Source organism: Lonchura striata, chromosome 1 (genome assembly GCF_050655825.1).
Source record: "Lonchura striata isolate lonStrDom1 chromosome 1, ASM5065582v1, whole genome shotgun sequence".
Lineage (NCBI taxonomy): Eukaryota > Metazoa > Chordata > Aves > Passeriformes > Estrildidae > Lonchura > Lonchura striata.
In genome coordinates this window covers 20,550,025-20,576,415 of record NC_140703.1, presented here as the reverse complement: position 1 = coordinate 20,576,415, position 26,391 = coordinate 20,550,025, and the positions used below count along the sequence as shown (strand labels likewise).

General features: G+C 43.0%; 1 protein-coding gene and 1 long non-coding RNA gene across 17 annotated transcripts in view; one reads left to right on the top strand and one right to left on the bottom strand.

Annotated features, from left to right (window-relative positions):
* SYNJ1 (synaptojanin 1) overlaps nt 1-9,903 on the bottom strand; it is a 50,514-nt gene extending 40,611 nt beyond the window's left edge. For all 16 annotated transcript variants that reach the window (XM_085571469.1, XM_021548563.4, XM_085571104.1 and 13 more), the window contains exons 1-4: nt 9,744-9,903; nt 8,298-8,441; nt 1,756-1,842; nt 1,095-1,362 (exon numbers count right to left, since the gene is read on the bottom strand). In XM_085571469.1, coding sequence (XP_085427595.1) covers nt 1,095-1,362; nt 1,756-1,842; nt 8,298-8,421 — 479 coding nt within the window. In that variant the 5' untranslated portion in view covers nt 8,422-8,441; nt 9,744-9,903. The remainder of the gene's footprint in view (nt 1-1,094; nt 1,363-1,755; nt 1,843-8,297; nt 8,442-9,743) is intronic.
* A 2,367-nt stretch (nt 9,904-12,270) lies between these two features.
* Nucleotides 12,271-15,427, top strand: LOC146768618 (uncharacterized). Its single transcript, XR_014952721.1, has 3 exons — nt 12,271-12,423; nt 12,568-12,627; nt 12,708-15,427. It is a non-coding gene; the product is annotated as an uncharacterized LOC146768618 (long non-coding RNA).
* Nucleotides 15,428-26,391: the final 10,964 nt, after the last annotated feature.

Genomic DNA, 26,391 nt, shown 5'->3' with positions numbered 1-26,391 from the left:
AGAATCAGCCCAGCTTATTTAGACATGGTCACCAGGCATCACTTCTCAAACCTTGATATACTGACTGATTAGTGGAGAGCAAAGAATTTTTCCAGATGCACAAACAGCAAGGTTTCTACAACCCATATACACCTACATCAAGGAAATAATGTTTCTGAAGTCCTGAGCTTATTTCCTACCTTAGTAATTTTTTCTTATATTTCACTCTGATCAGATTCCTCTACCTGACTGAAATAGCAGCTAAGACTAGGGAAGCATTGGCTCATATGCTAGAGCTGGTTTGGTGCATTTTGGCCAGAAGAGGGGGACAGATGTAGCTTTTCACCTGTTCTAACAGTGTAAAGCTAAGTCTTCAGAACCTTTCCAAGACTCCTGGACACACAGAGCATTTTTAAAACAGGCTGAAGGGAACAGAATTTCTGACATGTCGATGTGCATTACTGGCATTACTTAAAGCTGCTGATCGACAGACAGCAGTACTCCTCTCACCGAAAATTCTTTGTGTGAAAACAATACTTTATTCAAAAATATCCAGTAAAAGAATAGTGAGTGCAGCAGCCAAGCAAAGTGCACTTTGTAGCAGAGCCTACCTGCTGTCTCAACAAAACCTTCAATGTCATAATTTTTTGAGTAACAAAACTTTTGAAGTGCTTTCATGTGTTGGAAACCCCCTTGGAATCTATCTATAAACACCACATTATTTTAGAATCCAGAACATTCTAAAAACCAGTAATTTTTTTTCTTTGAAGTTTCATAACCACACCCATTTAAAAAATGACACAATTGATGAATAATTAAGAGGCATCAAAACTGAAACACAACATCACAGGAGATACTCAGATGAAAATACAACATAAGCTGTGAAAAATCTGTGCCTTCCAATTAAAAAACTTCCAAGTGGTCACAAAACCATCCTATCATTAGTAATATACTTCTGCCCTTAGAAAACGTTTGAGTAATGCTATTCCATCTCAAGATTTGTGGGAGAAAGGTGTACACGTAAGAGCTGGGAAAGACAAGGATAAAAACTTGCTAGGCATTAGTTTGTAGAAGAGTTCATTATGTAACACCTGCTGAAGCCATTCTGAACTCACCAGAAGAACCTATTGTCAGTGGTGTGCTCCTGCATGCTGCGGTGAGCGCTGAGACTCAGGTCTAAGCTGACACCAGTGGCAGACCACGCAAAATAAAAGTTTCCAGAGTTCAGCACTTTGCGCACTTCTGAAATACGATCCTCATCTGTTGGGTCAACCCGCAGTGACACAAACTCAGTGGAAGTAACTCGGAAAACTTCAGAGTCCTGAATCTTTCCTACAGACATGCATCCTGTTACCAGAACCAGATAATGTAACAGTGTGTCCCCTGCAAAACAAGAGAGGGCAGGAAAGAGAACAGATCTTAGCAGAGCAGATATTGATTCATTCATGTGCTGAAGGCACACAAACCCACCCCAGTTTGCCTGAAAAATGCACAGAGAACCAACACCAAGAACACATTCGCAAGCTCTACAGATGGAAAGGAGAAACTACTCTGCAAAGAACAAGGATTGCAAAAACAGAAGTTATTTTTGTCCACCCCCTCATTTCTGGGAGTGGTCCAAATTTGTAAGCTATTCTGCAAAGAAAAAAAAAAATCAAACCAAGAAAACAAATAGAAAGAAAGAAGCCCTGTTCCTGGTGAAAAGATCCAGTCTTACAGGAGCAGCACAGTATTCTGCCCCAAATGAAAAATTCAGGTTTTATACATTTGACTCACCGAGGTTTAATCTCAACACACCCAGGAGCCCATATGCATCCATGACTTTGGAGTACGTATTCTTGATTGTGTCTTTTTCTGCAGAAGCTGTGGAGAAAAAATTGAAGATTTGCTGATGTAAAAGCCCCAATGCTATGGCAATGAGAACAAGCCACTCCAAACTGAAAACCTGAGGGATTACAAAAGCAGCCACTTACGTGATGCTTCTGGAAAGAAATCAAAATGTATGAGCATATGGCACTTTATAATGGAAAATGAGGGTTTGATTCTGTGACAAAGTATGATCGTGCTATGTTTTTAAGCAATAAAAAAGCAAAACTCCAAGTGATATTGAAGGAGAATACAGGCATTTTTAACAACATAATCTCTTACTATAAAAAGCGCATACAACAGACAAGACACCTGAGAATGCTCTCCTGTAATTAAAATTAGTGCTTAATGTTGCTTTTTTTCATGGAAAAAAAAAAATTACTCCTTTTCTCCAAGAATAAAAGCATCATGTGGCAGTATTATCTCTGAACAAGACTATCACAAGTCCATTTTAACTATCTTAGATAGATTCCAAGCAGATCAAAACTCTTGTAGGTACACAAAAACTGGTATTTAAAACCCATGTCTTAGACTAATTAGGAAGACAAAATTTTCACAGACAGTTTTGGAAATAAAACACAAAACAGCCCTATCATATTTTAGAAGAAATAGAAGTACATCTGCCATTGCTCTCCTGGGAGTTAAGTGTATATTTTGTCCCTTTCATCAGCACTATAACAGCCAGGCCCACCAGCCTGGCTGCAGAGCAGCAGGATCTCACCTGTCCTGACCAAGACTGTGCCAGAAGGGCAACAACAACAATTCCAGCTTTGCCACTGGATCTACAGAGATCAAGATTCCATGGTTACCAGCAATCAGCACCATTTTGCTTTGACACTAAAAACCTCAGGACATGACATGAAGAAGAGTAAATTGAAAAGCCTATCTGCCCTGGCATTCTGTTGTGCTCTCTCTCACATTAGCTACATCATTTAGAATAGAATCTCTATTTTATTCAGAATAATAATAAAAAACCCCTCTATTTTACATGGAATTGCTCTTTCTAACAAGTTTCCCTTAAGATTAGTATAGCCCAGCCTGTGCACAAGCCTACCACTTGTTCAAATATCTGCCAGCTCTTTTATTAGAATGGATCAGACAATTTACAATAGATTAAACAATTATTTAACCACAGCTTGAAATCCAACCCCATTCAATGTTTTATTCAGTGATTTTTAAAAAGGTTCTTTACCTTATGGCACTAATATTCCTGTAATATAGATATAATAAAAATAGGGGGTTTTATTATTTTTTTATAGCAGCATCAAGATGTATTTCTAAAGTCCTCACCCAGGGTGAGTGTTAAGAACCTGAAGCTAATCTAAAAACATTTTGTTAGCATCACCAAACTGTGTTTTTCTTAACCAGAAAACCACTGGGCTGGAACGAACTTCTAAACTTCAGACCCTGGGTCCTTCAATCTGTTTTTGATAAAGGATTTAATGATACCAATTTACTCTTCTAAACTCAGTTTTCCATAACCAGAAAGCTGCCGTGTTCTTCCTCCACACTTGAAATTATTATGGAAAGGTCAGGTTTTGTTTCAAACTTCTTGCAGGATTTTTCTTAAAGGTGCCTGCTGGAATTTAATGACATGTCAGAACAATGCCTTTTCTGTCTTTTTTGGATTTATTCTCTTTTTCCATTGCAGAGAATGCTGGATTATCCTTGTTAAGCCTTAATAAGTAAATGCCCGAAGAAAATTAAGTAACATGGGCTTTGCAAATTCAGACCAACAAAAAAGGCCAATAAAGGCTAATAGAGCAGCAAAGGGTTGCAAAACCAACCAACTAACCGAATAAAAATAGAGAAATTACTGTAGCTAGTCAATTATTATTTTCTTAAAGTGTCCAAGAACCAACCAAAAGCATTTCATGCCATGTTTTTCATTTACATCGGGCCTAATTCAGTGTGAACTCAAAGCTTTTCCACAGTGACCATCTAAGTGTTTCTCTCTCACACTACCTGCACTTTTCCCACCTCAATTTGTTTTCTAAGGCCAAAAGTCACATGGGAAAATGTCAAATATGGCATCATTTCCTCCATCCTGCCCTTACCCACCCCAGGCTTCTGCTTTTGAGGCAGTGCCCAATAAGGAATGTCCTGTGGTCAGGAGTCTAACAACATCAATGAAAAGCACTTGAAGCTTCTGAAAAGCAAGATGAAATCAGGAAGACACAGCTTCACCACACCCCTTCCCATTCTCTTCCCAAGAGACTCTTACCCAGGCCAAAGTCTGCTCTCTAGAAGCCCAAGGCACCAATCCTGCTAACACTATCTTCAGCCCTCCAAAAATGGAAAAATTTTATCCTTTCATGATCACTATTAAGCAGTATCAAGAAACCCAAACCAAACTAACAAAAAACTCCACAAAATCACAACACTTAAAAAGTGATTTTCGAATCAATTTATAATGTACCTCTGGAGAAAGCCAGAAAAGCCTCATTTGCAGTGTCAAGAGAAAAACAACAAAATTTCATGTCACTATTTATTAAGGATTAACAGGCAACAGCATTTTAAAATGCCATCTGAAACAAGTACCTTATCAATCACGGACTGTCATAAAAAAGGTGAAAAATTATTTTGAAGGGAATATGTCAGCCCTCCCAGTGTTACAGAAATGGAACCCCATCAACAATCCTGTTTTTAGGATAATCTGGTTCAACATGTATTATGCTTCATTCCAGATCTAGAAATTAGATTCCCAGTTTTAACAATTAAAAGGTACAAATCACATTGAAAGTCACCATGTAGGCTCTCTATGATTGGGTTCTCGGTGTGCTCACAGGGGGCCATGAGACAACACATTTCAAGTTAGTGGCTACAGTTTCCAGGTAGAATATGGGACTCTGAGCTGGGAACAAAACCACAGTCCTGAAATTATGTGCATTTCCTTTAGACCCAAGACTCCTAACTTACATTACACACAACAAAGTCCACACAACTGTCATTTTAAAAGGTTTAGAATCTGAAAAATCTGGAAAAAAAAAGTGAAAAATTTATGAACACAATTTGGTTTTTATCTTTTAAGACCAAGGTTTTCAAGGGTTTTGCCAAATTAGGACAGTTAGATTTTTGGTATTTAAATTAAAGCTAACACCTGAATATTACCACAGAGGTGACATTAAAATCAGAATAGAGTCACCACTTTCATCTATTAAATTAGCCAACTAAAGAACTATTTTTTTACTTTTGCTACCTCTTTTTTTGACACAGCCCTAGTACTGGCTCAGCTCAGGATGCTGGGGATGAGAAAACCCTGCCAGATTGCTTTTCAAGGCCTGCTGAGACCACCTTGGTTTAACCGCGTGGAAGAATTTTCTTCCAAAGAAGTGGTGTGAGCAGCACTGCTAACCATGGCAGTGAACAGCTGTCAGGGTGCCTGCTGCACATGGGGTTACTACTACGGCTCTGTTTTCCCAGACAGAATGTTCTCCATGGCAGGTGACAGGAGCAAAGACAGTTTACCACTCATTTGGGATGACTCACCAGCAGGGAGATGGAGACAGAACACACTCCTGCCCAGCCAGGGAAACCTCTCCAGCTAAGACATCTCAGAGAATCCTATTTCAAAATACAGATATACTGCCCATTTCATATGGAAAGTAAGAAAAACAGATCTGTGACACCCTCCCACTAAATTCCAAAAACATCAGCAGTGAAGCTGCTGACATACCCAGGTGCTCTCACCAGGCTTTGAGAAGGATCCCCCACACTCCAGTGTCTCGGGCTAACCCAATTTCAGGACCATGCTGACCAAAGAGGTGTTAAATGCACAAAGGAAAGCAAAGTACTGCTCAGGTGTTTCAGTCACAGCAACAACAATTAATTCACACAGAACACCTCCAGGAGAAGTATGGCCTGGGCAGCTCCCACTGAGTGGTTACACAACCACCACCTCTGAACTATCCCCTCAGCCCTCCTCCTTGGTTCCCTCTGACTAGGCTGCCTGGAGCAGCACATGGCACACACGCTGAAAATCACCCAGCATCTGAGCTGCACAGTATTTCCTGCCAAGGCTCAACTAAATCCTATGAATCATCTTGCAGTGCCTCACGGAGGGCACAAGGGAGGAAGGTTAACGCAGTTATCCTTCCCTCAGCAAAATGACAGATGTGCTTCCTTTAAGATGACACTGAAGTGATCAGTAAGCTTCCATCCCATTCTCTTAGCCCATTTCAAAGCCAAATTTCTGTACATAGATATTCCAAGGGGTGCAGTTCACTTAGGCACTCAGAACTGAACCACATAAATCAGTTTTAATGCTAAAATGTATTTCACTAGGCTGTGCATATATTAGCCACTCTACATACAGGTAAGAACTATGATCAGGTATAAGGCTAAACATGTTACTTCTTCTCCAGTATTTATTAAAATATTTGGAAAAATGTCTAACAACTTTTAAGTCAGTATTGTCAATTTTTGTAGTCTAAAAAGTGATAGGACCATCACGAACACCCAAAAGTTTTTGACAGTTTAAAGTGATGCTGTTCTGGATTTAAATTGATATATACTTGATCTGACCATTTATCTGTCTATTCACAGGGATTTTAAAAACATGGGAAATCTTCCCCAAGGGACAGTAGTATTGCATTAACTTTGTTTATTATTTGTACAAATACCTGTTAAGTTTGTACAGCTACAGACTGGAATCTTCTGGCTGGATTCTGTGACATGACCAGCGAGACAGAGAAGTAACATTTCACAAATCTTCCCAAAGTACTAATAATTGTACTCCTTTAAACATGCATTAAAAAGAACAGATACCAGATGGGAACAGAAGGCAGAAAAAGAGAAGAAAGAAACCTGAGCTAGGGGACTCCTGGGCTTTTTCTGCTGTCAGTTTAAGATTGTGATCTTCCAGCCCTTAAGAAAAGTGTCAGTACCTAAAGAATTTAGGGAATTATATGGAAATAAAACATTAAGGAAAAATGCCACTGCTCAATATTCAGTGGAAAACTATGCCCGTGTACCAGACAGAAAAAGAGAAACCAGTTTCCTGGTTAAGCTTACTGAAAACAATACTCAGTAACTACTTCCAGCTGAGTGTGAACATTTGCTATGACGTAACCTACCAATCAGAATTCCAAGGACAGCGCTTTGCAGATTAATAGTGAGCTATCACTAAGAATAGAATGCAAGAGGAGAGAGGCTTCCAAACTTCTTCAGGTCTGGCTTCCTCTGCTTGGTAAAAGAAGGCCAGGAAGTGGGCAAGAACTTTGACATGGGTTTTAATTTTTAGGAAAGGACATTTATCCAGGTGCCTGCAGTATATCCCGGCAAGAAAAGTGACTTACTGCCCTTTTTGAACATAACCTTCAGGAATAAAAAAATTTTCATCTGTTAGACCTTAAGTAGCTCAAGCATAATAATTACTAAACACAGGCTAAAACAATCTGTTCCACAAATCTTGAAAACATTTTATAGCTTGCATGAAACCTGCTTGCTACCTTTATGACTGGACACTTATTCCCAATCCACACTACAGTGCCTTATGGATACTGCTACCAAAGTTGGGGAGATTACTTAAGTACATAGTAAGAAGAAACTGTTACAGGAAAAAAAAGCAGAATTTTAAAAAGAGGAGAAAAACACCCACTGTTCACCTGGGTAATCATACAGCTGTAGCAACTATGCCAGTCATTGCCTGGCTTGTAACAGCTGTTGGCTAAAGAGAAAACTACTTCCATGGAATGAAAGCTTTCTATAGAGGAGCCAAAATTGAGCTCAGAAATGCTGTGCAACCAGGTGCTTTGGCTTCCTAAAGAACACAAACATATAATTTTAAGTATTTTAAAAGTCTATGTATAGGCCTTATAGTTCTCTTCTGCACTTTAGTGTTCTCCAGCAAAAAAAAAAAAAAAAAAAAAAAGGGGAGGGGGAGAAAATTTAGGAGGGGGAAATCTCACGCACTTTTCACTTAAAACACGTAAAAATAACTTTGCAATGCAAGGCATCTTGCTCCAAGTATTACTCATTTTATTACAAGACAAAGCAATACCAAGTCTTGAGGGAGGTTAAAGATACAGGGACAAAATAAAGCTAAAAATCACACAAAATGAAATAAAACCAAATTATGATATAACATTTAAGAATATAGCATTTATTGCTGTGAAATGCAACATCAGAATTAGCTCATCAATGACTTATCACATGTTCAAAACAGGGTTTTTCAGAACCCAAGAAACAAGGTGATATGGGAGGCAATTATAAGAAAATTTAGTAGACATGAAAATATAGATGTATAAAGAACTGTAATGAAATGCGCAAAATTCTCTCTCAACAGATGAAGATAAGAAAATGCCTCTTTTCTCATTTAAATCAGAAGCCTCTCCATTACCAAACAGAAAAACAGAACAGTTGCTTCTTTACATTCCACAAATAAAATGGCTCACACAATGTCAAGTCTGCCACCCTTCTAACACAGTAGTTATTAAAATAGATCAACTTACAGAGGACAGCCACAGCTCCAGACTCAAACATGAGACATTCTTCTCTGTTCCTGGTTTCCACAATCACGCTGAAGGGAAGTGGATCCAACTTGTGATAGACACGGTATCCTTTACTGAAAGCCATTTTGCCTCAAACACACGGCCCTGGCCAACACAAGATGATGTTAATGAAACCTCCCTGTGCTTCCAGACACCTCCTGCAAAGTCGGTTTGACCCACGGCCTTTCCTAGGGATTTAACATGTTCAACAAAAACAAACAACAAAATCCCCTGCTCCCTCATTCTACCTCATGAGACTTAGTTTATCTACGTCCAAAAAAAAAAAAAAATTACAGGGATTACCTAAAGATGGCATAAGAGTGTTTCAAAACCAGAACTACCCAGAGAAACACCATTCAAAATCTGGATTTATTTAAAAGCTTCTTTGAGACAACTAGAATTTTACAGAACCCCTGGCTTGTGTTGGAAAGGACCTTAAAGTTCATCCAGTTCCACCCCTTGCCATGGGTAGGGATGTGTTCCACTATCCCAGGCTGCCCCAAGCCCTGTCCAACCTGGCCTTGGATACTTTAAAGGGATGGAGCAGCCACAGCTTCTCTGGGCACCCTGTCCCAGGGCCTTCCCACTTTCTCACAGAACATACCTAAATTTAATCCTACTTTATTTTAGTTTAAAGCAATTTTTTTCCCAAAAGTTAATAAACAGGATTTCTTCTTAGGGAAATAAAAAAATAAAAGGTTTTCCAGCTACCAGCAATATGGAAGAGTAGCAACCACCTTAATGGCAAACCAATGCCAAAAGCAGAGAGGGAGCCTTCAACTTTTAGATCTATTCCACTAATTCTGCCCTTGTACAAAAAGACAGTATATTTTAAACACTGAAGCGGTCAAGGCATTTTAAAGGACTGTACAAAAACGTCAACGTATTTTTGGCTTTCCCTCCCCCCATTTTTTTTTAAATGAAGGCACGGTTTGATTTGGATTTAAACCCTGCCCTGCGGCGGCTGAAATATCGCAGTGTTATACTGGTGACGCTGCCCGCCAGCTACACACGAGTGAGACCTTAAAAAAAAACTCATAAAACCCTCACACTGCAGCAAACCATAAACAAATGCGAGAGCAGCCCAGTTTTCCGTGCTAAGGTTCGGGAAAACGCAGCGAAGGAGGATTGCGCCGGAGCGGGTCCTTGCGCCCTCCCTTCCCGGCAGTTCCCCGACCTCCGGAGCGGACACGCATGGCCTGCTTCGGCCTCTCCCGGGTCCCGCCGCGCCCGAGCGGGCTCAGGGTACGGCCGAGCCGTGGGCCTCCCAGGGCCGGGCTGCCGCATTCCCGCAGAGCGCAGAGGGACGCGCTGGGCAGCACCCGCCCCTGCGCAAGCCTGCCTGCCGCCCGAGCGCGTACGAGACCCCCAAGCCCCAGGCCGGCCCCGCGGTACCGCCACGCTCACCGTGCGCCCGCTGCCGCGGAGCCGGCGGAATCCGCTTCCTCCCAGCCCCGCGTCCTTCCGCACTGCGCCGCCCGCCCCGGGGGGAGGTGCCGGAGGGCGGGCACTGGGCCAAGGTGGGACGGAGCTGCGGTTTTAACGAACCGAGCCGTATACTGAGCACAGCCACGCCCCGGTCCCACTGTGGCGTTATTACGAGGAGCAGAAGCCAAGGAACGGGCTCAGGAGCAGCCCTGCGGATTGAGCCGCCACTGAACCACCTCGCTGGGTAAAGGGCTGTGAAACTCACAGCCCTCGGGTCGAGGGGGAGTCCTCTGAAGCCGGCGTCTTGCTAACTGCAGTCATGGAATAGAGCCGTGGAATATCCCGAGTTGGAAGGGATCCACAAAGATCATCGCGTCCAACCCCTGTCCCTGCACTGCAACAATCCCACCCCGTGCATCCCTGACATCGCTCTCCAAACGTTCCTGGAGCTCTGGCAGCCTCAGAGCCATTGCCCTGAGGAGCCTGGTCAGTGTCCAGCACCCTCTGGGGGAATAACGTTTCCTGACACTCAGCCTAACTCTCCCTTAACAGAGCTCCAGCCGTTCCCTGGGTCCTATCACTGTTCACAGAGAGCAGAATTACAGCTGGCCCTAATCTGCAGACCCCTAAAGAGTTCTCAGCTCAATCTCTTCTCCAGCTGAGTAAGCGCACTACTTTCAGCCGCCCGTGTGGCTCAACAGGGTCTTAGCGAAGAGTGCGCAGTTTCGGAGGCAGACTCCACAGCTGCCCGAGCCAAGGGGATTTTCCCCACTCCTGGCGCAGCTGCCGCTGGCACGGCAGGAGCAGGGCGGCCGAAGAGAGCGACCCCCGCGCTCTGTGCTGCTGGCCGCGCTCCGGCGGACACTGGGGTAGGCAGGGGCGGAACTGCAGCCCGCGGTGTCGCAGCTGTCCCGCGGCCCGGCCGGTGGGTACTGCCTGCAGCCCCCGCGCTCACAGGCAATGTTCATCACCGAGGTCTGGCTGCAGACCGTGCTGGGGCCAGGTTTTGTCAGGCAGGAGGATAATTTTTTTTTTTTTTTTTTGAGGCTCCTGGGAGTTATGCTCCCGCCGCTCCCTCCGCCGGCGCAGCAGCACCTGTCACTCACGCTAAGTCCCAGGCCACACACCAACCCTTTCACCGACACCACCCCCCGTTGCGTCATGTCGTCGTCCCATTGCCCAGCCCCCCGTTGCGTCATCGATCCGCCCCTCCATCGTCCCACCCCCGCGTTTTGTGCCGGACGTCGCCCGGTCACGCCCCTCCCGGCGAGATGGAGATGACTGCTTCCAGACACGTTTGTGACCAGAACAGCGACAGCAAACATTTGTCGCTATAGCGCTCAGAGGAACGCAGCACCAACAGAAAAGAGGCGGGGATAACGTCTGGGGCTGGCAGGGTAGCACTGAGCAGGTGGATTCGAGGGTGTCACGTTACAGGCTGAGGAACAGAGAGAGCCCACAGCGAAATTATGGGGTACAGATTGGGGTATACGGTAGAGGAGAGGTACACCAGTCCTCACCTCTCCCCCAGCCCTTACCTTAAACACCACCCGAGCAACTGAGGGGCAGACGGGCATCTTGAACAGCCAAGTAGGGGCTCGAGGGTGAGAAGCTGAGAGCAGAGGAACAAATAACAGGTGGGCTTGGCAGTGATACAGAGAGACTTTAGAGGTGAACAGCTTTAAGACTGGAGAGCACACAGTGAAAATAAGGGGTACAGGTTAGGATATAAGGTAGAGTACAGGTGTAGCAGCCATGGCCCAAACCTAAACAGCAGCCCTAAGAACAGCCCCATTTCCCTGAGAGGACCTGCAGGAAGCCGCTCCAATGCAGGGCAATGGCAGAAGCGCTCAGAGGTGCAGGCAGTAACCCTAATGCTAGGGCTAGGCAGGGGGTGATTGTGGGGGGGGGGGGTAGGGTCAACAGGGCCAGGAATAAAAGGGGGATTCCCACCCTGGAATGCCTTGGTCCTATCCAGTGAAATAAGAGATTTTCCAGAGAACACTTGAGCTAACAAAATGAATGTATCAAAAATGAATGTATCAAAATGAATGTATCATGTTTGTAGAATCATGTGTTGAATTTTAAGAAACCTCTGCCATAGCGCAAAAGACATAGAAAAAAAAAAAAATTCTTTAAAGCTTCTTGCAAAAAGACAAATACCAGAGAAGACCAGGAATGCAAAGAACTCAGATAAGGAAGCCCCTCTGTCAAGAATGATGGACTTATCCAGATAACAGAGCAGAAAGCCAAAAGCGCATATGCAGAGGAGAAGAGTTCAAAAGTTCAATGCAGAAGAAGGCTATGGTTTCAGCCTCAAAAGACAACCGGCGACCCTGTAAAGACCACCATAAAAAACCACGCATGCCCAGAAGGGCGTGGACCTATTTAGCATGAGAGGCAAAGACAGGCGGGGCCAGGGGTTGAATATGCATAGAAAAGTTGTATAATGTATTGCATATGGAACACCTTTGTGAATAAAATTGTGGGACAAACTCCAGCTCGGGGCACAAGATTTTGGAGAGCTATCTCACTTGTGTCGGGCGCTGGCATACATACCCACTTCATAACTACATTAAGTTGTGGAATCTATTTATTTATTCTGCGTATCGCTTCAAGTCTTTAGGGCATCTCTGCCCTGCTGCATAGCCTGCTGTAGGTATGATGGGGCATGTCTGGGGCCTGGAAATGTGTAATGTAGGTTGTATTTGGACTCTAGATGGGATTTGTAGATTGATAAAGGATATCTGGAGCTGTTAAGTTATCCTGCAGTGCTCTGACTTTTGTCCTAACATTCTTTCAGATGCAGCCAGCTGGATTCTGTGGCAGAGGGCCCCATCCCAGCTGAGGGGGTTCCCCTGAGGTCAGTCACCGTCTGTCTTTGCAGGGGAAGCCTAAATGGTGACTCTGTGTTACAGTATTGTTCTTCGTCTTTCTTTTTAGGATCTAAAGCCAGATATTAGCAGTCAATGTAAGTGGGCAAGGTGAGCAGTGACCGGCGGCTGGCAGCAGTTGTTATTGCTCAGGTCTCAATTTCAGGTGCAGCTCTTACCCTCTGTTCCTGTTTGTGTGCATTAGGCAGTCTACTCGTGTTACACGGAGGCCACATCGGCAAGTGGGCAAAAGACCCAGTTTGTCACTTCCATGGGAATTGATGTTGTGAAGTAAATTTTTGTTGTACTAATTGGGTATTTTTTTAATGTATTCTTGTTATGTTTGGTCTTAGTTGGATTAATTGTTTTAAAATATAAGTTTGATATTTTGAGGTAAGTTCTTTGTGGTTTTGTGCTTTTTTTTTTTTTGTTATTAAATATTATACAAGTATTTATTTGCAATGATTTTAGTAATTTTAATTTTTGTGGTTTAACTGTAATTTGGGGTAAGAGTGTATAAATGTTAATTGAAGTATATGTTATGTGCAGGACTTTTTTATTTTGGGTTAAAGTCTGTGAGGAATAAGGTTAGTTGTGAAGAGGTATACTAACAAGGTGTGAAGAACTACATTGACTTGTTTGTTCATCAAAAGTATGAAATTAGGATAAAAGGGGGGGAAGTCAGGACATGGAATTTGCAGGCTTGACTAGTAACCACAAACAAAGATTGTGAAAGATTTTGCAGGACTGGCTGGAACTGATAACCACAGTGGAAACCCATTGTTGCTGAAACTGATAACCGCGGTGGAAGGAGACTCACCACCCCCACTTGTGAAACCCATTGTTGCTAGAACTGATAACCATGGTGAAAGGAGACCCATCACCCTCACTTATGCAGGATAAAAAAGGACTGAAGAGAAGGAAAGGTTGTCAGCTTTGGTGGAGCCAGGCTCCCAGCTGAACCCAGCGCTGTTTTGCTTGTTATAACTTGCTGTAATTAATAAAATTATTAATTGATCTTAAAAGGCTGAATCAAATTATTCGCCTCAATTTATAACAAATTTGGTGCCATGACTTGGATCGGAACACCCGGAGAGGAGGTCTCCTGAGGAGGCGCCCCACTGCCTTTGCTTTAACAGTGGCCTTTTGGGGACACTCCTCCCCAGACTCCAACCGACAAACCTAAAATCCGATAGCAAGCAAGGAACTGCCGGCTACCCCTTAATCTTTGTGCATGAAGCCCCAGGCAAAGACACCGGATGGTGTAAGTATTTTCCGAAGGACCGGGTGTCCGGAGGAGGCCTGTTCTGGGAGAACGGGACCGCCTGGTCGGGGGTGGGGATCCTGGAGTGTGACGAGTGTGGTGTATGAGAGGGGGGTGGGCAGCTCGGACTCCCCAAGCAAGTGCGGACCTCATAGTAGTGCGGTTCCCATATCCGGCGACGGACTGGGCCACAAATTGAGGGAAGCAAGTGTGTGTGTGTTAGAAGGCACTCCAGAACATGGGTCAGAGGAAAAGCAAGCCTGCTGAACCCATGGGTGGGGGAATCCCTGTAAAACTTCCCCATATTCCAGACGATAGTCCATTAGGCTTAATGATTAAATATTGGAATGCCTTTCCTTCTAGGAAGGGAAAAGATAAAGTAAAAAATGGCTCATTACTGCATAGAAGTTTGTGGGGGGGAAACAAATAAGAGGAGATGCAATCCATGTTAGGGATTTTGTTTTCTGCAGAAGAAAGGAGAATGATTAGAGAAACGGGCATGAGAATCTGGGATGATGAACATCAACAGGGACCATTAGCAGATATTAAATGGCCCCTATAGAATCCCCAGTGGAATAATCAAGACCCGTTACACCGTATCCATATGGGCGATTTGCGAAATATAATAATAATACAGGGAATAAGGAAGGCTGTCCCTCGTGGACAGAATGTACAAAAGGCATTCAGGGAACAACAAAAGAAGGATGAGAACTACAAGAAGCAGTCTAAGATTATGTTAGCAGCTGTAAGGGAAAGACAGAGGCAATCTCCCCAAGGAAGGGGTAGTGGTCACCCAGGAGGTTTGAGGGGAGCTGGTCGACAGGTGCATGAAGGAAGACAAGGTGGAGGAGATAGAATTGTTTGCTTTTATTGTGGGGAAAAGGAACATATGAAGCGGGAATGCTGACAAAAGATGGCTGATGAAGAGCAGTTTAAGGAAGATTAGGGGTGTCAGGGGCTCTATCTGCTGGGGACAAGAGAAAGAACAGAGCCCCTGGTAAAATTAAAAATAAGTCCCCAGCAGCGAGAATATGAGTTCCTTGTGGACTCAGGGGCAGAAAGATCGACCGTCCAGACCTTTCCCCAAGGGTGTAAGATTTCATCTGAAATAATACAAGTGATTAGAGCCAAAGGGAAACCCTTTGGAATACCTACAATCAGGGATGTACTCTTAGAAAGTAACTCCAAATTAGGAATTGGGTAGTTTTTATTAGTACCAGAAGCAGATTATAATTTACTGGGAAGGGATTTAATAATTGAATTAGAAATAGAGATAGAGATTAATAAGGGAGAACTGACAGTAAAATTGTGTCCTCTCTGGGCTGAAGATGAGAAAAAGATTAATCCAGAAGTTTGGTACACCCCTGATAGTATAGTAAAATTAAGTATTAAACCCTTTGAAGTAACTATTAGGAACCCGGAGATACCTGTCAGAATTAGACAATATCCTATATCTAAGAAGGGGAGGCAAGGACTGAAACCAAAAATAGAAAGGCTTTAAAAAAAAAAAAAAACAAAAAAAACAAGCTTACAGGCGATAGTGGCCTCTGCTCTCCTAGTAGAGGAAGCTGGGAAGATAACCTTTAGAAGTGAGCTAAAAATCTTATCTCCCTATAACATTCATGGAGTTTTGCAACAGAAGGCCGACAAATAGATAATGGATGCCAGATTCCTAAAGTATGAAGGCATCCTAGTCTCCTCTCCTAAGTTAAGAAACAATGGGCCTGAAAATCCCAGCCCATATTTTTTATATAAAGAACCAATTACAGAACTAACACATGATTACCTCTGTTATGTGTAATAAATATAATTCGCACCATTCCTCGTATGAAATATGTTATATTGGATATTTGTTAAATCATGCCCGTCGTATTAGTTCCCCCCCCTTTACAGGCGAGACTGGATGTATATTAGAAACTGATTTACAAGTAAAAGGATGTGGCTCGGCCAGGAGATGGGCCATGTCTGGGCTCCAGGTGTTAATCATCACGATCATCAGTGCTGATCGTCCAAGATGGATATCATGGAAATCCTCAGACAGATCCATGTGAATGCAGCCTTCCCGTAAACTCTCATCAAGAATTCAGCTACTCCGGACATTGAATTATTTCTTCTCATCACCAAAAAGAAATCCTTACTAACATATGGACTCCGAATAGAAGAAAGGACTGATTGCTAAAACCTTGGCCTCAGGCAGAATTTTCCCTATAAAAACCGCCTGTGCCAGGATGGAGGTGTGTGGGCATAGGAGAAAACCTCTGCTGAGGCTGACTCCTTGTTGCACACCCAGGGTCGACCCCGGGCTCGGCTCTGTCCTTTCCGTGTGGCTGACTAGATAGAATCTGACCGCAAATAAAATGATTTTTATTTTTAATCTGGCTGAATAAATTCTCATTTATAACACCTCCAACAAATAAAAGAACAAACAAAAATAAGGCCAGATCTTGAGGAAGAAAAACTAAAAGAAGGGGATCAATTATATGTAGACAAGTTCTCTCAAGTTTTGAAAAAAAAAAAAAAAAAAAAAAAAAATCCGGGTATGTTACAATAGATAAGAAAACATTTAAGACAGTAGAATCTGGTCCCCTTAGCCCCAGCTGGTCAGCCCAAGCATGCAAATTATATGCTGTGCTTAATGCTCTAAATTTATTGAAAGGAAAAAGTGGGACTATTTTTACTAATTCTAAATATGCCTATAAAGTAGTTCATACTTTTAGTAAAATTTGAGAAGAAAAGAAGACTACAAAAACTGCAATACGGATGGCCAAAAAAGAGTGGACGCATGCCAGTCGAGTTAAAAGTCCGGCCACCACGGATGACCAGTAGAAAGTAGACAGCCAGCCTGGGAATTTGAAGGTTACCATTAAGAAAAATCTATGAACTCTGTGTACATCATTTAAGTCGATCGCAAAAGAGAACAAAAAGGGATGTAATTACCTACTCATTAGTAATTATTTAGTAGTTTATAATGAGGTAAATTATAATTATTATCCTTTCGTATGTGTTAGTAATTATTTTAATGATTATTTGATAATTTGTAATAAGGTAAATTGTAATTGTTGTCCTTTTAAGTGCTTTACATGTAAAATTTGCCAAGAACGGTGGCAGGTCCATTGCCAAGGGGGGAAGCCGCCAACTGGGGTCTGAACAGAAATTGTGTTAAAATCAAGAAAATTGAAAAATCAATAGATTTGTTTTGAGTCTGAAGACTGGTAAAAAAATGTACACCAAAGGAGTGCATCAGAAAACCTTTGTTTCCATATTAACGAACCCACTCCATTTGTTGCCCAAATTCTATAAAGGTGTTGTCAGAGGGAACTAAAGGGGGGTCTCATGTGACCCACCCCCGGTCAAAGATAAAAATAGGGAACAGTACAAAGTTAGGCAGGAGCAGGGGAAAGGACGCCTAAGCAAGTACCACTGCTGCTGAGAAGATAATTTACCTCGTGGCTCGAAGCAACCGGGTCGGCGAGCGAGGCAGAGGGGAAAAAGCCATCCCCCCCCCCCAGACAGAATAATGCTGAAATGCTCCAACTATTGCCAACCGAGTACTAGGCTCCCCCAGACGACCAGTCTGATTGCCTCTGAAACACCAAAAAGGCAACAAACCCAAAAAGGGAAAACAGGATATTATGCCATAAAAACAAGGTCAGGACCCCACCCTTATTGGCAAATTATTAGTATTTTAATGCTTTGTATCATACATAAAGGGAAGGGTTCCCCGGCTCTACACCAGCCCTTTAAGTAGACACTAACCGGAATAGATGGCAGGGTAATTCGGAGTCAGATAACATCCAGACCCCCTAGTTTCACCCCACAGTTATGTAAACTAGCCCCTGTAGAGCCCTGTTTTAATACCACGAGATTTTACATGTGTCCAACATCAAACCCAGGGAAAGGGTATTGCAATTACCCTGGAGAATATTTCTGTGAGTACTGGGGGTGTGCAAAAAGAAAATTCACCCCCTGTGTTTCCTTAGAAATAGTTAACGAAACCTCTAACTATTGTATACAGGTAGCTGTGATTCCCAAAATTATCTATCACCCCAATAAATATATGTATAATGTACAAAACATCCCAGAACACCACATACAAAACCGAGAGCCTTTCACCGCACTTGCAGTGACAGTTTTAATGCTTGCGGAGGGAGCAGGTGTTGATACAGGAGTAGCCTCCCTAATAAAACAAACAAAAGAGTTTAATTCCCTGAAGATTACTGTAGACGAAGATTTAGAACATATAGAACAATCAATATCAGCATTGGAAAAGTCAGTAAGGTCCTTATCGGAAGTAGTTCTGCAGAATAGAAGAGGACTAGATCTGCTATTCTTACAACAGGGAGGACTGTGTACGGCTCTCCGGGAAGAATGTTGTGTCTATACAGATCACACTAGGGTGGTACGAGACACCATGACAAAACTAAAAGCAAGACTTGAAAAAAGGAAAAGGGAAAGAGAGGCCCAGTAGAGCTGGTATGAGACCTAGTTTAATCACTCTCCTTGGTTAACTACCTTGCTATCTATAATTGCGGGTCCTTTAATATTATTAATGTTAGGATTAACATTTAGCCCATGTATATTCAACAAGGTAATTGAAATAGTAAAAAAAAGATTGAAAGCAGCACACCTGAGGCTAATCAAAGCCAAATATGAAACTCTCCCTAGAAATCCTGAAGTAGAAGAGACTTTGATTCTAGCCCACCAAGAAATAAAACGATTTGATAAACAAAATGATAAAATATGGAATGGGGGACTGTGAAGAACTACATTGACTTGTTTGTTCATCAAAAGTATGAAATTAGGATAAAAGGGGGGGAAGTCAGGACATGGAATTTGCAGGCTTGACTAGTAACCACAAACAAAGATTGTGAAAGATTTTGCAGGACTGGCTGGAACTGATAACCACAGTGGAAACCCATTGTTGCTGAAACTGATAACCGCGGTGGAAGGAGACTCACCACCCCCACTTGTGAAACCCATTGTTGCTAGAACTGATAACCATGGTGAAAGGAGACCCATCACCCTCACTTATGCAGGATAAAAAAGGACTGAAGAGAAGGAAAGGTTGTCAGCTTTGGTGGAGCCAGGCTCCCAGCTGAACCCAGCGCTGTTTTGCTTGTTATAACTTGCTGTAATTAATAAAATTATTAATTGATCTTAAAAGGCTGAATCGAATTATTCGCCTCAATTTATAACAAAGGCATGTGGAAAATAGATTTCTTTTAGGATTGGTGACCAATAACACGGTGTGTTTGGATGGATGGTTTTAGTTACTTATGTTTTGTTTTGGTTGTGGAACTAAGATAAGTGGAAAATAATTTGTTCACTGTGATATACTCGCTTACCTTGGTTTGCATAAGAATGTACTAGTGTGTCTTTGAAATGCTTATTTGCTTACAAGGTGATAAGGAGGTTGAGATTAGAGTCCTGGGTGTGTATATCTGGTCTGCTTGCTGTATCTCAAAAGAAGAGACTTAGAAGCTATCACAACGACCAGACTCAGACTACATCTGGAGAGTCACGCCTGCAAGGAGAAGGGGGGGGATAAAAGGAAGGTTGGGACAGAACATTTTTGCGCGCCGTTGGTGGAGCAGGAGACTCCCCGGCCGCCCAGCGCTGGATTTTGCCTGCCTTACTCGCTTGCTATTTTCAATAAAATTGCTTTATTGGATTAAGACACTTCAAATTGCCGTGTCACAATTTATAACAATTTGGTGCCGTGACTCGGATGGAGAAGTAGATCAGTCGCTATGGGACGATCGGGAGGCGCCCCGCCCTTATGGCGGCCCGGCTGCCCCAGGCTTTCTGATCACTCTCCACCGACGAACCTAAATTGAGTAACGGGCAAAGGAGAACCGGTTACCCCTGTAATCTTTGTGCACGAAGAACCAGCGAAGACGCAGGATGCGTGAGTATAGGCCAGTTTCCCGCTCGGTTTGGGGTGGTTTTCCCGGAGTGCTGTGTGTGAGAGGTCTCGTGGAGACCAAGTGAGTGCGGACTCTGTATTAGTGCGTTTTCCATTCCCCGCGAGGGGCTGGGCCACGAACCAGGGGAGCACGTGTGTGAGAAACTGAGTGCACTCCGGAAGATGGGACAGAGGAAAAGCAAGCCCTCTGGTCCCATGGGAGAGGGGACCCATGCTAAACTTCCCCAGATTCCCAAGCCCCTTGGGTTTGATGATAATTAATTGGGATGCTTTCCCATCTAAAAAAGGGAAAGACAAAGTTAAAATGATACATTATTGTATGGAAGTGTGCGGGAAGGGCCTAACCCTAATTCCCATGCAAGGAATGTAGAACAAAGGGAGAATCGGGAGCAGAGTTATATTTTTTTAGGGAAGGAAAAGGAAGAGGTCGTGAAATTGTCTGCTTCTACTGTGGAAAGAAGGGACATATGAAGAGGGGATGCAAACAACGAATAGCGGATGAGAATGCCGTTAAGGAAGATTAGGGGTGTCAAGGGCTCTATTTGTTGGGGAAGAAACATCATAAGGAGCCCTTGGTAAAGCTTAAAGTAGGACCCCAACAACAAGAGATAGAATTTTTAGTGGATACCGGGGCTGAAAGATCCACAGTGCAAGCCTTGCCGCTTGGATGTAAAAAGTCATCTGACACTGTACATGTAATTGGGGCAAAAGGAGAGCCCTTTGAGGTATCTGTTATCAAGGATGTGATGGTAGAAACTGATTCCAAATTTGGTATAGGTTCTTTACTACTGGTACCTGAAGCAGATTACAATTTATTAGGGAAAGATCTGATAATAAAATTGGGTATTAATTTAGAAGTTATAAATAAAGAATTACAGATAAAGCTCTGCCCTTTAAGGGTGGAGGATGAAAAGAAAATTAATCCTGAGGTGTGGTATACCCCAGAAACGGTGGGGAAATTGCAAATTAAGCCTTTCTCAGTGGAAATAAGTGATCCTGGCAAACCCGTAAGAATAAAACAATACCCTATCCCTAGGGAGGGAAAATTAGGACTAAAACCTGAAATAGATAGGTTATTGGAAAAAGGGCTTTTAGAGCCCTGTATGTCTCCCTTCAATACTCCCATCCTGCCTGTAAAAAAGTCAGATGGGTCCTACAGATTGGTGCACGATTTAAGAGAAATAAATAAGAGGACTTTGGCCCGGTTTCCAGTAGTTGCAAATCCATAAAAAGATTTAAAGGTAATTGAATCCGGACCACTAAGTAACTCCTGGTCTGCACAAGCTTGTAAATTATATGCAGTACTCAGGGCTTTAAGGTTATTAAAAGGAAAAAATTGGAACAATATACACAGACTCTAAATATGCATATGGGATAGTGCACACATTTGGAAAATTTGGGAAGAAAGGGGACTTATAAACTCACAGGGAAAAGATCTAATTTATCAAGAGCTAATTGTCCAAGTTTTAAATGCCTTAAGGGGCCCGGCTCAAATTGCTGTGGTCCACTTAAGGGGACACCAGAAAGGATTAGACTTTAGAAACAAGGGAAATAATTTAGCTGACCAAGAAGCCAAGAAAGCAGCCCTACAAACTCGGGGGGACGTGGGGCAGAGCGACACTGTATCTGTGGACTCCCCCAAAGAAAAAGGGCAAATATATAGTTTTACCACTCAAGAAAAGGAAAAATTACAAAAGATGGGAATTGAGGAGGGGTCTGAAGGGCAATGGAAGCTCCCAGATGGGAGAACTGTTTTACCTAAAAGCAAGGCCTCAGAAATTTTGCAAAGATTGCATGACCAAACTCATTGGGGAACTCAGGCATTAGTAGATCAATTTGCCACTAAATATATAAGTATTGGAATCTATGATTTGGTTAAAAGAGTAGTGGGAGATTGTCTGATCTGTCAAAAAGTAAACAGAAAACATCTTAGTGAAAGGCCCATGGGAGGAAGGGAATTAGCTCACAGGCCTTTTGCCAAAATAAAAATAGACTTCACTGAATTGCCTAAAGTGGGTAGATATAAATATTTGTTAGTAATAGTAGATCATCTCACCCATTTTGTAGAAGCTTACCCCACTACTCGGACTACTGCTCAGACAGTGGTCAGAATATTATTAGAAGAAATAATCCCTAGATATGGGATAGTAAAAACAATAGATTCTGATAGGGGACCCCACATGCCATATGATTTGGAGGAACCCCGAGACCACCCCCAGTTGAAGGACTATAAAATAACCTCATATATTATTGCCTTAATGAAACGCCGCAATGAACTTTGGGAAAAAGGAATCATTACGCAAAGAACCCCTTTAGATTTAAAAATACATAAAATATACCCAGGAGACTATGTGTTAATAAAATCCTAGAAAGAATCTACACTAACCCCACAATGGGAAGGTCCTTATCTTGTGTTACACACTACAGAAACTGCAATTCAGACTGCAGGAAGAAGATGGACACATGCCAGTCGAGTAAAAGGACCAGTTAACAACACTGTGTGGCAAGTAACCAGTCCTCCCAGGAACCTGAAATTGAAGTTACAGAGAAACTAATGGACTCTTATCAGATTGAATACACATCAGACTTATATTACTTAGATAGTGGACTAATTAGTAATTCAAGTGTTAGAGTAAAGTGTAAAAATCAAAATTGTAATTGCTATCCTTTTGTATGCTATATCTGTAAGGTGTGTGGGGAACGGTGATGGTCACATTACAACAGAGGGTATCCTCCACGAGGAACTTGCAATTCCTGTTGGAACGTACAAAGAGAGATTACAGCTTGGGTACTGACCTGTAAAGTGACTAGAGGGGAAATCCGATTGGAATCTAAAGAGTAGTGGGAAATTTTCTCAAAGGGCATTCACCCAGACTATTACTGCTACCATACAAACGAGCCGAGCCCATTTGTGGCAGAGATCATAGAAGGCCTTTGTAGGAAAGACCTAAAAGGGGTCAGTTGTACCGCATCAGAGGTAAAAGATCAGAATTGGCGTTCTTATTGCATGCGGCAAGGCACTAGAGGGCATAAATCCCCTCCTGAAGAATACTCTTGCTGCCGAGAAGATAGTACACCCTGTGGCTCGAAGCACCCGAGTCAACAGGCGAGGCAGAGGAGTAAACAGCTGTGGAGGAAGGAGCCCTCAGGATAGAATACGCAAGCAATATTTGCGGAACTACCCCGGGACTGGGAGTAACAAAGGCAGAAATAGTTTTTGAGCTCAAGAGTATAATTGTTGCAGTGTGAGAAACCAGACCCCACATGCCATTTGCTTACTGCTTGTGATTTTCCTTTGTATATATTATAATACTGCAGAAGTAAACAACTCATGAACCTTTCAAGTAGACTTTAGGAAGATGGGAGGATTCACGAGTTATAAGGAGCAATACTACAGCTGGAGCTCCCACTTTCCAGTTACCTGTGGCATCCTTAGGTACTCGTTGGGGTTCCCATTGAGTTTCATCGTTTTATATGTGTCCTGCTTCGAATCCTGATAAAGGGTATTGCAATAGTCCTAGACAATATTACTGTGCATATTGGAGTTGTAAAACAATAGCTAGTACATGGGACCCCCCACTCCTGATCCATACATTAAGGTGGTCTAGAAGCCAGATGGTTGTATTCCTCCCGGCTACTAAACAGGTCATAAACCCCCAGAAAATATTTGCAGGAATATACAAATTACTGCATTAAGGCCAGAGGATAATATATGGTTAATTGGAAAAACTTGGGGCGTTCGTTTATATTCGGCTGATTTTGGCAATTTTGGTAGCTTAATATTTATAAAGAAGGAACTTGTGCCCCCTGATCTTGAACCTGTAGGGCCAAACCCAGTGTTATTAGAAAAGAAGGTTGTTTTAGCCAACCAAACAAAAGAAAGGGATCAGACCCAGAATAAAATTCAGAATGAAAACACTTCAGGAGACAAACAGAAAAAAACCCAGGAGGGTAATATACTCTGGAAGGTTATGAAAGCGAGTTATAGTGTCCTAAATAGAACCAACCCAAAACTGACGGAAGACTGTTGGCTGTGCTATAATTTAAGACCCCCATTTTATGAAGCCATAGGGGTCACTGCAAAGCCCAGAAGAGTGAATGGAACTAATCCGAATCAGTGTTTGTGGAAAAAGGGTAAAGAGACAACACCGGGGCTTACCTTGGCTCAGGTAACAGGAAAAGGGAGATGCATAGGAAAAATCCCAACACAAAGAGAATACCTTTGTGGAGTAATAGAAACAGGTGAAAAGAAACCGGCTGACTAGCTATTGCCAGCAGCTAACACTAAGTGGGTATGTAACACTCTGGGTGTCACACCGTGCATCTCACTGAAACTGTTTAATCCAAGCCAAGACTACTGCATCCAGGTAACGATTATGCCCAGAATTACCTACCATACAAGTGACTACATATATGAACAACAAACTGTGCCAAAACACCATCTAATGAAAAGAGAACCCCTCACTGCCTTAACTATTGCAACTCTCCTTACCATCGGGGGAATAGGAGCTAGAACTAGGGTGGCATCCCTAGTAAAATTGAGCAGGCCATCGATGGATTAGTAAAATCATTAAGGTCCCTATCTGAGGTGGTGTTGCAGAACAGAAGGAGTTTAGACTTGATTGTGTGTAGCCCTGAAGGAGGAATGCTGTGCATACGCTGAAGATTAAAGCAGAGAAAGAGGGAAATCATGGTTCAATCAATCTCCTTGGTTAACTACCTTATTATCCACCCTTGCAGGACCTCTATGAGACCCTAATACTAAGTCACCAAGAGTTACAAAGATTCAGTGAACAAAATAAAGATAAACAAGAAAAAGGGGGGAATTAAGATAAGTGGAAAATAATTTGTTCACTGTGATATACTCGCTTACCTTGGTTTGCATAAGAATGTACTAGTGTGTCTTTGAAATGCTTATTTGCTTACAAGGTGATAAGGAGGTTGAGATTAGAGTCCTGGGTGTGTATATCTGGTCTGCTTACTGTATCTCAAAAGAAGAGACTTAAAAGCTATCACAACGACCAGACTCAGACTACATCTGGAGAGTCACGCCTGCAAAGAGAAGGGGGGGGGATAAAAGGAAGGTTGGGACAGAACATTTTTGCGCGCCGTTGGTGGAGCAGGAGACTCCCCGGCCGCCCAGCGCTGGATTTTGCCTGCCTTACTCGCTTGCTATTTTCAATAAAATTGCTTTATTGGATTAAGACACTTCAAATTGCTGTGTCACAATTTATAACAGAACTATTTATCTTGGTTTTTTTTTTTTTGAGTATTTTCAATAAGGCTTGACAGAGTGAATAGGACTGTCGTGTAGTTTATTTTTTGTGGAAACATAAGTATACATTTAGGTTATGAAATCGATGGGACTACTTTATTGACTACTTACCAAGTCTTTTTTAGGAGTAGGTTTTTGTAAGTTGGTTTTGAAATCAAAGAAGAAAAATTAGAAGACGAAGGAGGTAGAGAAGTTATCTCCTTATAGGATAAAAAGGGTTTAACATAGTGTTATGTATAGTAAATATAATTCGCACCATTCCTTGTATGAAATATGTAATATTGGATGCTTGTTAAATCATGCCCGTTGTATTAGTTCCTCCCCCTCCTCCCCCTCCTCCCCCTCCTCCCCGCTTTTTGCAGGCGAGACTGGGTGTATACTGGAAACTGATTTACAAGTAAACGGATGTGGCTCGGCCGGGAGATGGGCCATTGTCTGTGCTGATCGTCTGTGCGTAAACGCTCAACATTGAATTTTTTCTCCTCATCACCAAAAAGAAATCCTTATTAACATATGGACTCCGAATAGAAGAAAGGACTGATTGCTAAAACCTTGGCCTCAGGCAGAATTTTCCCTATAAAAACCGCCTGTGCGGATGGAGGTGTGTGGGCATAGGGGAAAACCTCTGCTGAGGCTGACTCCTTGTTGCACACCCAGGGTCGACCCCGGGCTCGGCTCTGTCCTTTCTGTGTGGCTGGCTAGATAGAATTTGACCGCTAATAAAATTATTTTTATTTTTTAATCTGGCTAAAATAAACTCTCGTTTATAACAATAGCAACTGCTTTGTCTAATGTTTGCGTGGGGCGTTTCCGTGCGACGGCCGGGCTGCCCGCGGGGCTCAGTAGCAGGAGTACCGAGCCGCGCGTGCTGAAGGTGAGCCGAGCTCATGAGGGAGCCGAGCTGAGCTGAGCTGAGCCGAGCTGCGCCGAACGCAGCTAGCGGATCCGAATTCAGCCGAGTTCAGCCGAGCCGAGCTATGCCGAAGAGGCGAATCCAGCCGATAATAGCCGAAAATAGCCGAGTCTCACCGAGCCGAGCCGAGCGCAGCATCCCGGGCAGGGCGGGGCGCCAGGGCGGGCTCGGGTGGAGCCGAGAGGCTCTCTCTCCTGTCCCTCTCTCTTACCCCCTTTCCTTCTCCAGGTATTCCTCTTTCTCTCTTTCCCCCATTTCCCGCTCTCCCCCGAGCAACCCCTTTCCCTTCCTTTCCCGCTATCCTTCCTTCCTCCTCCCCTCCCTTCTGTTCTTTGTCCCCCAGACCCTCCTCTCCTCTCCCTCCCAAACCCGACCC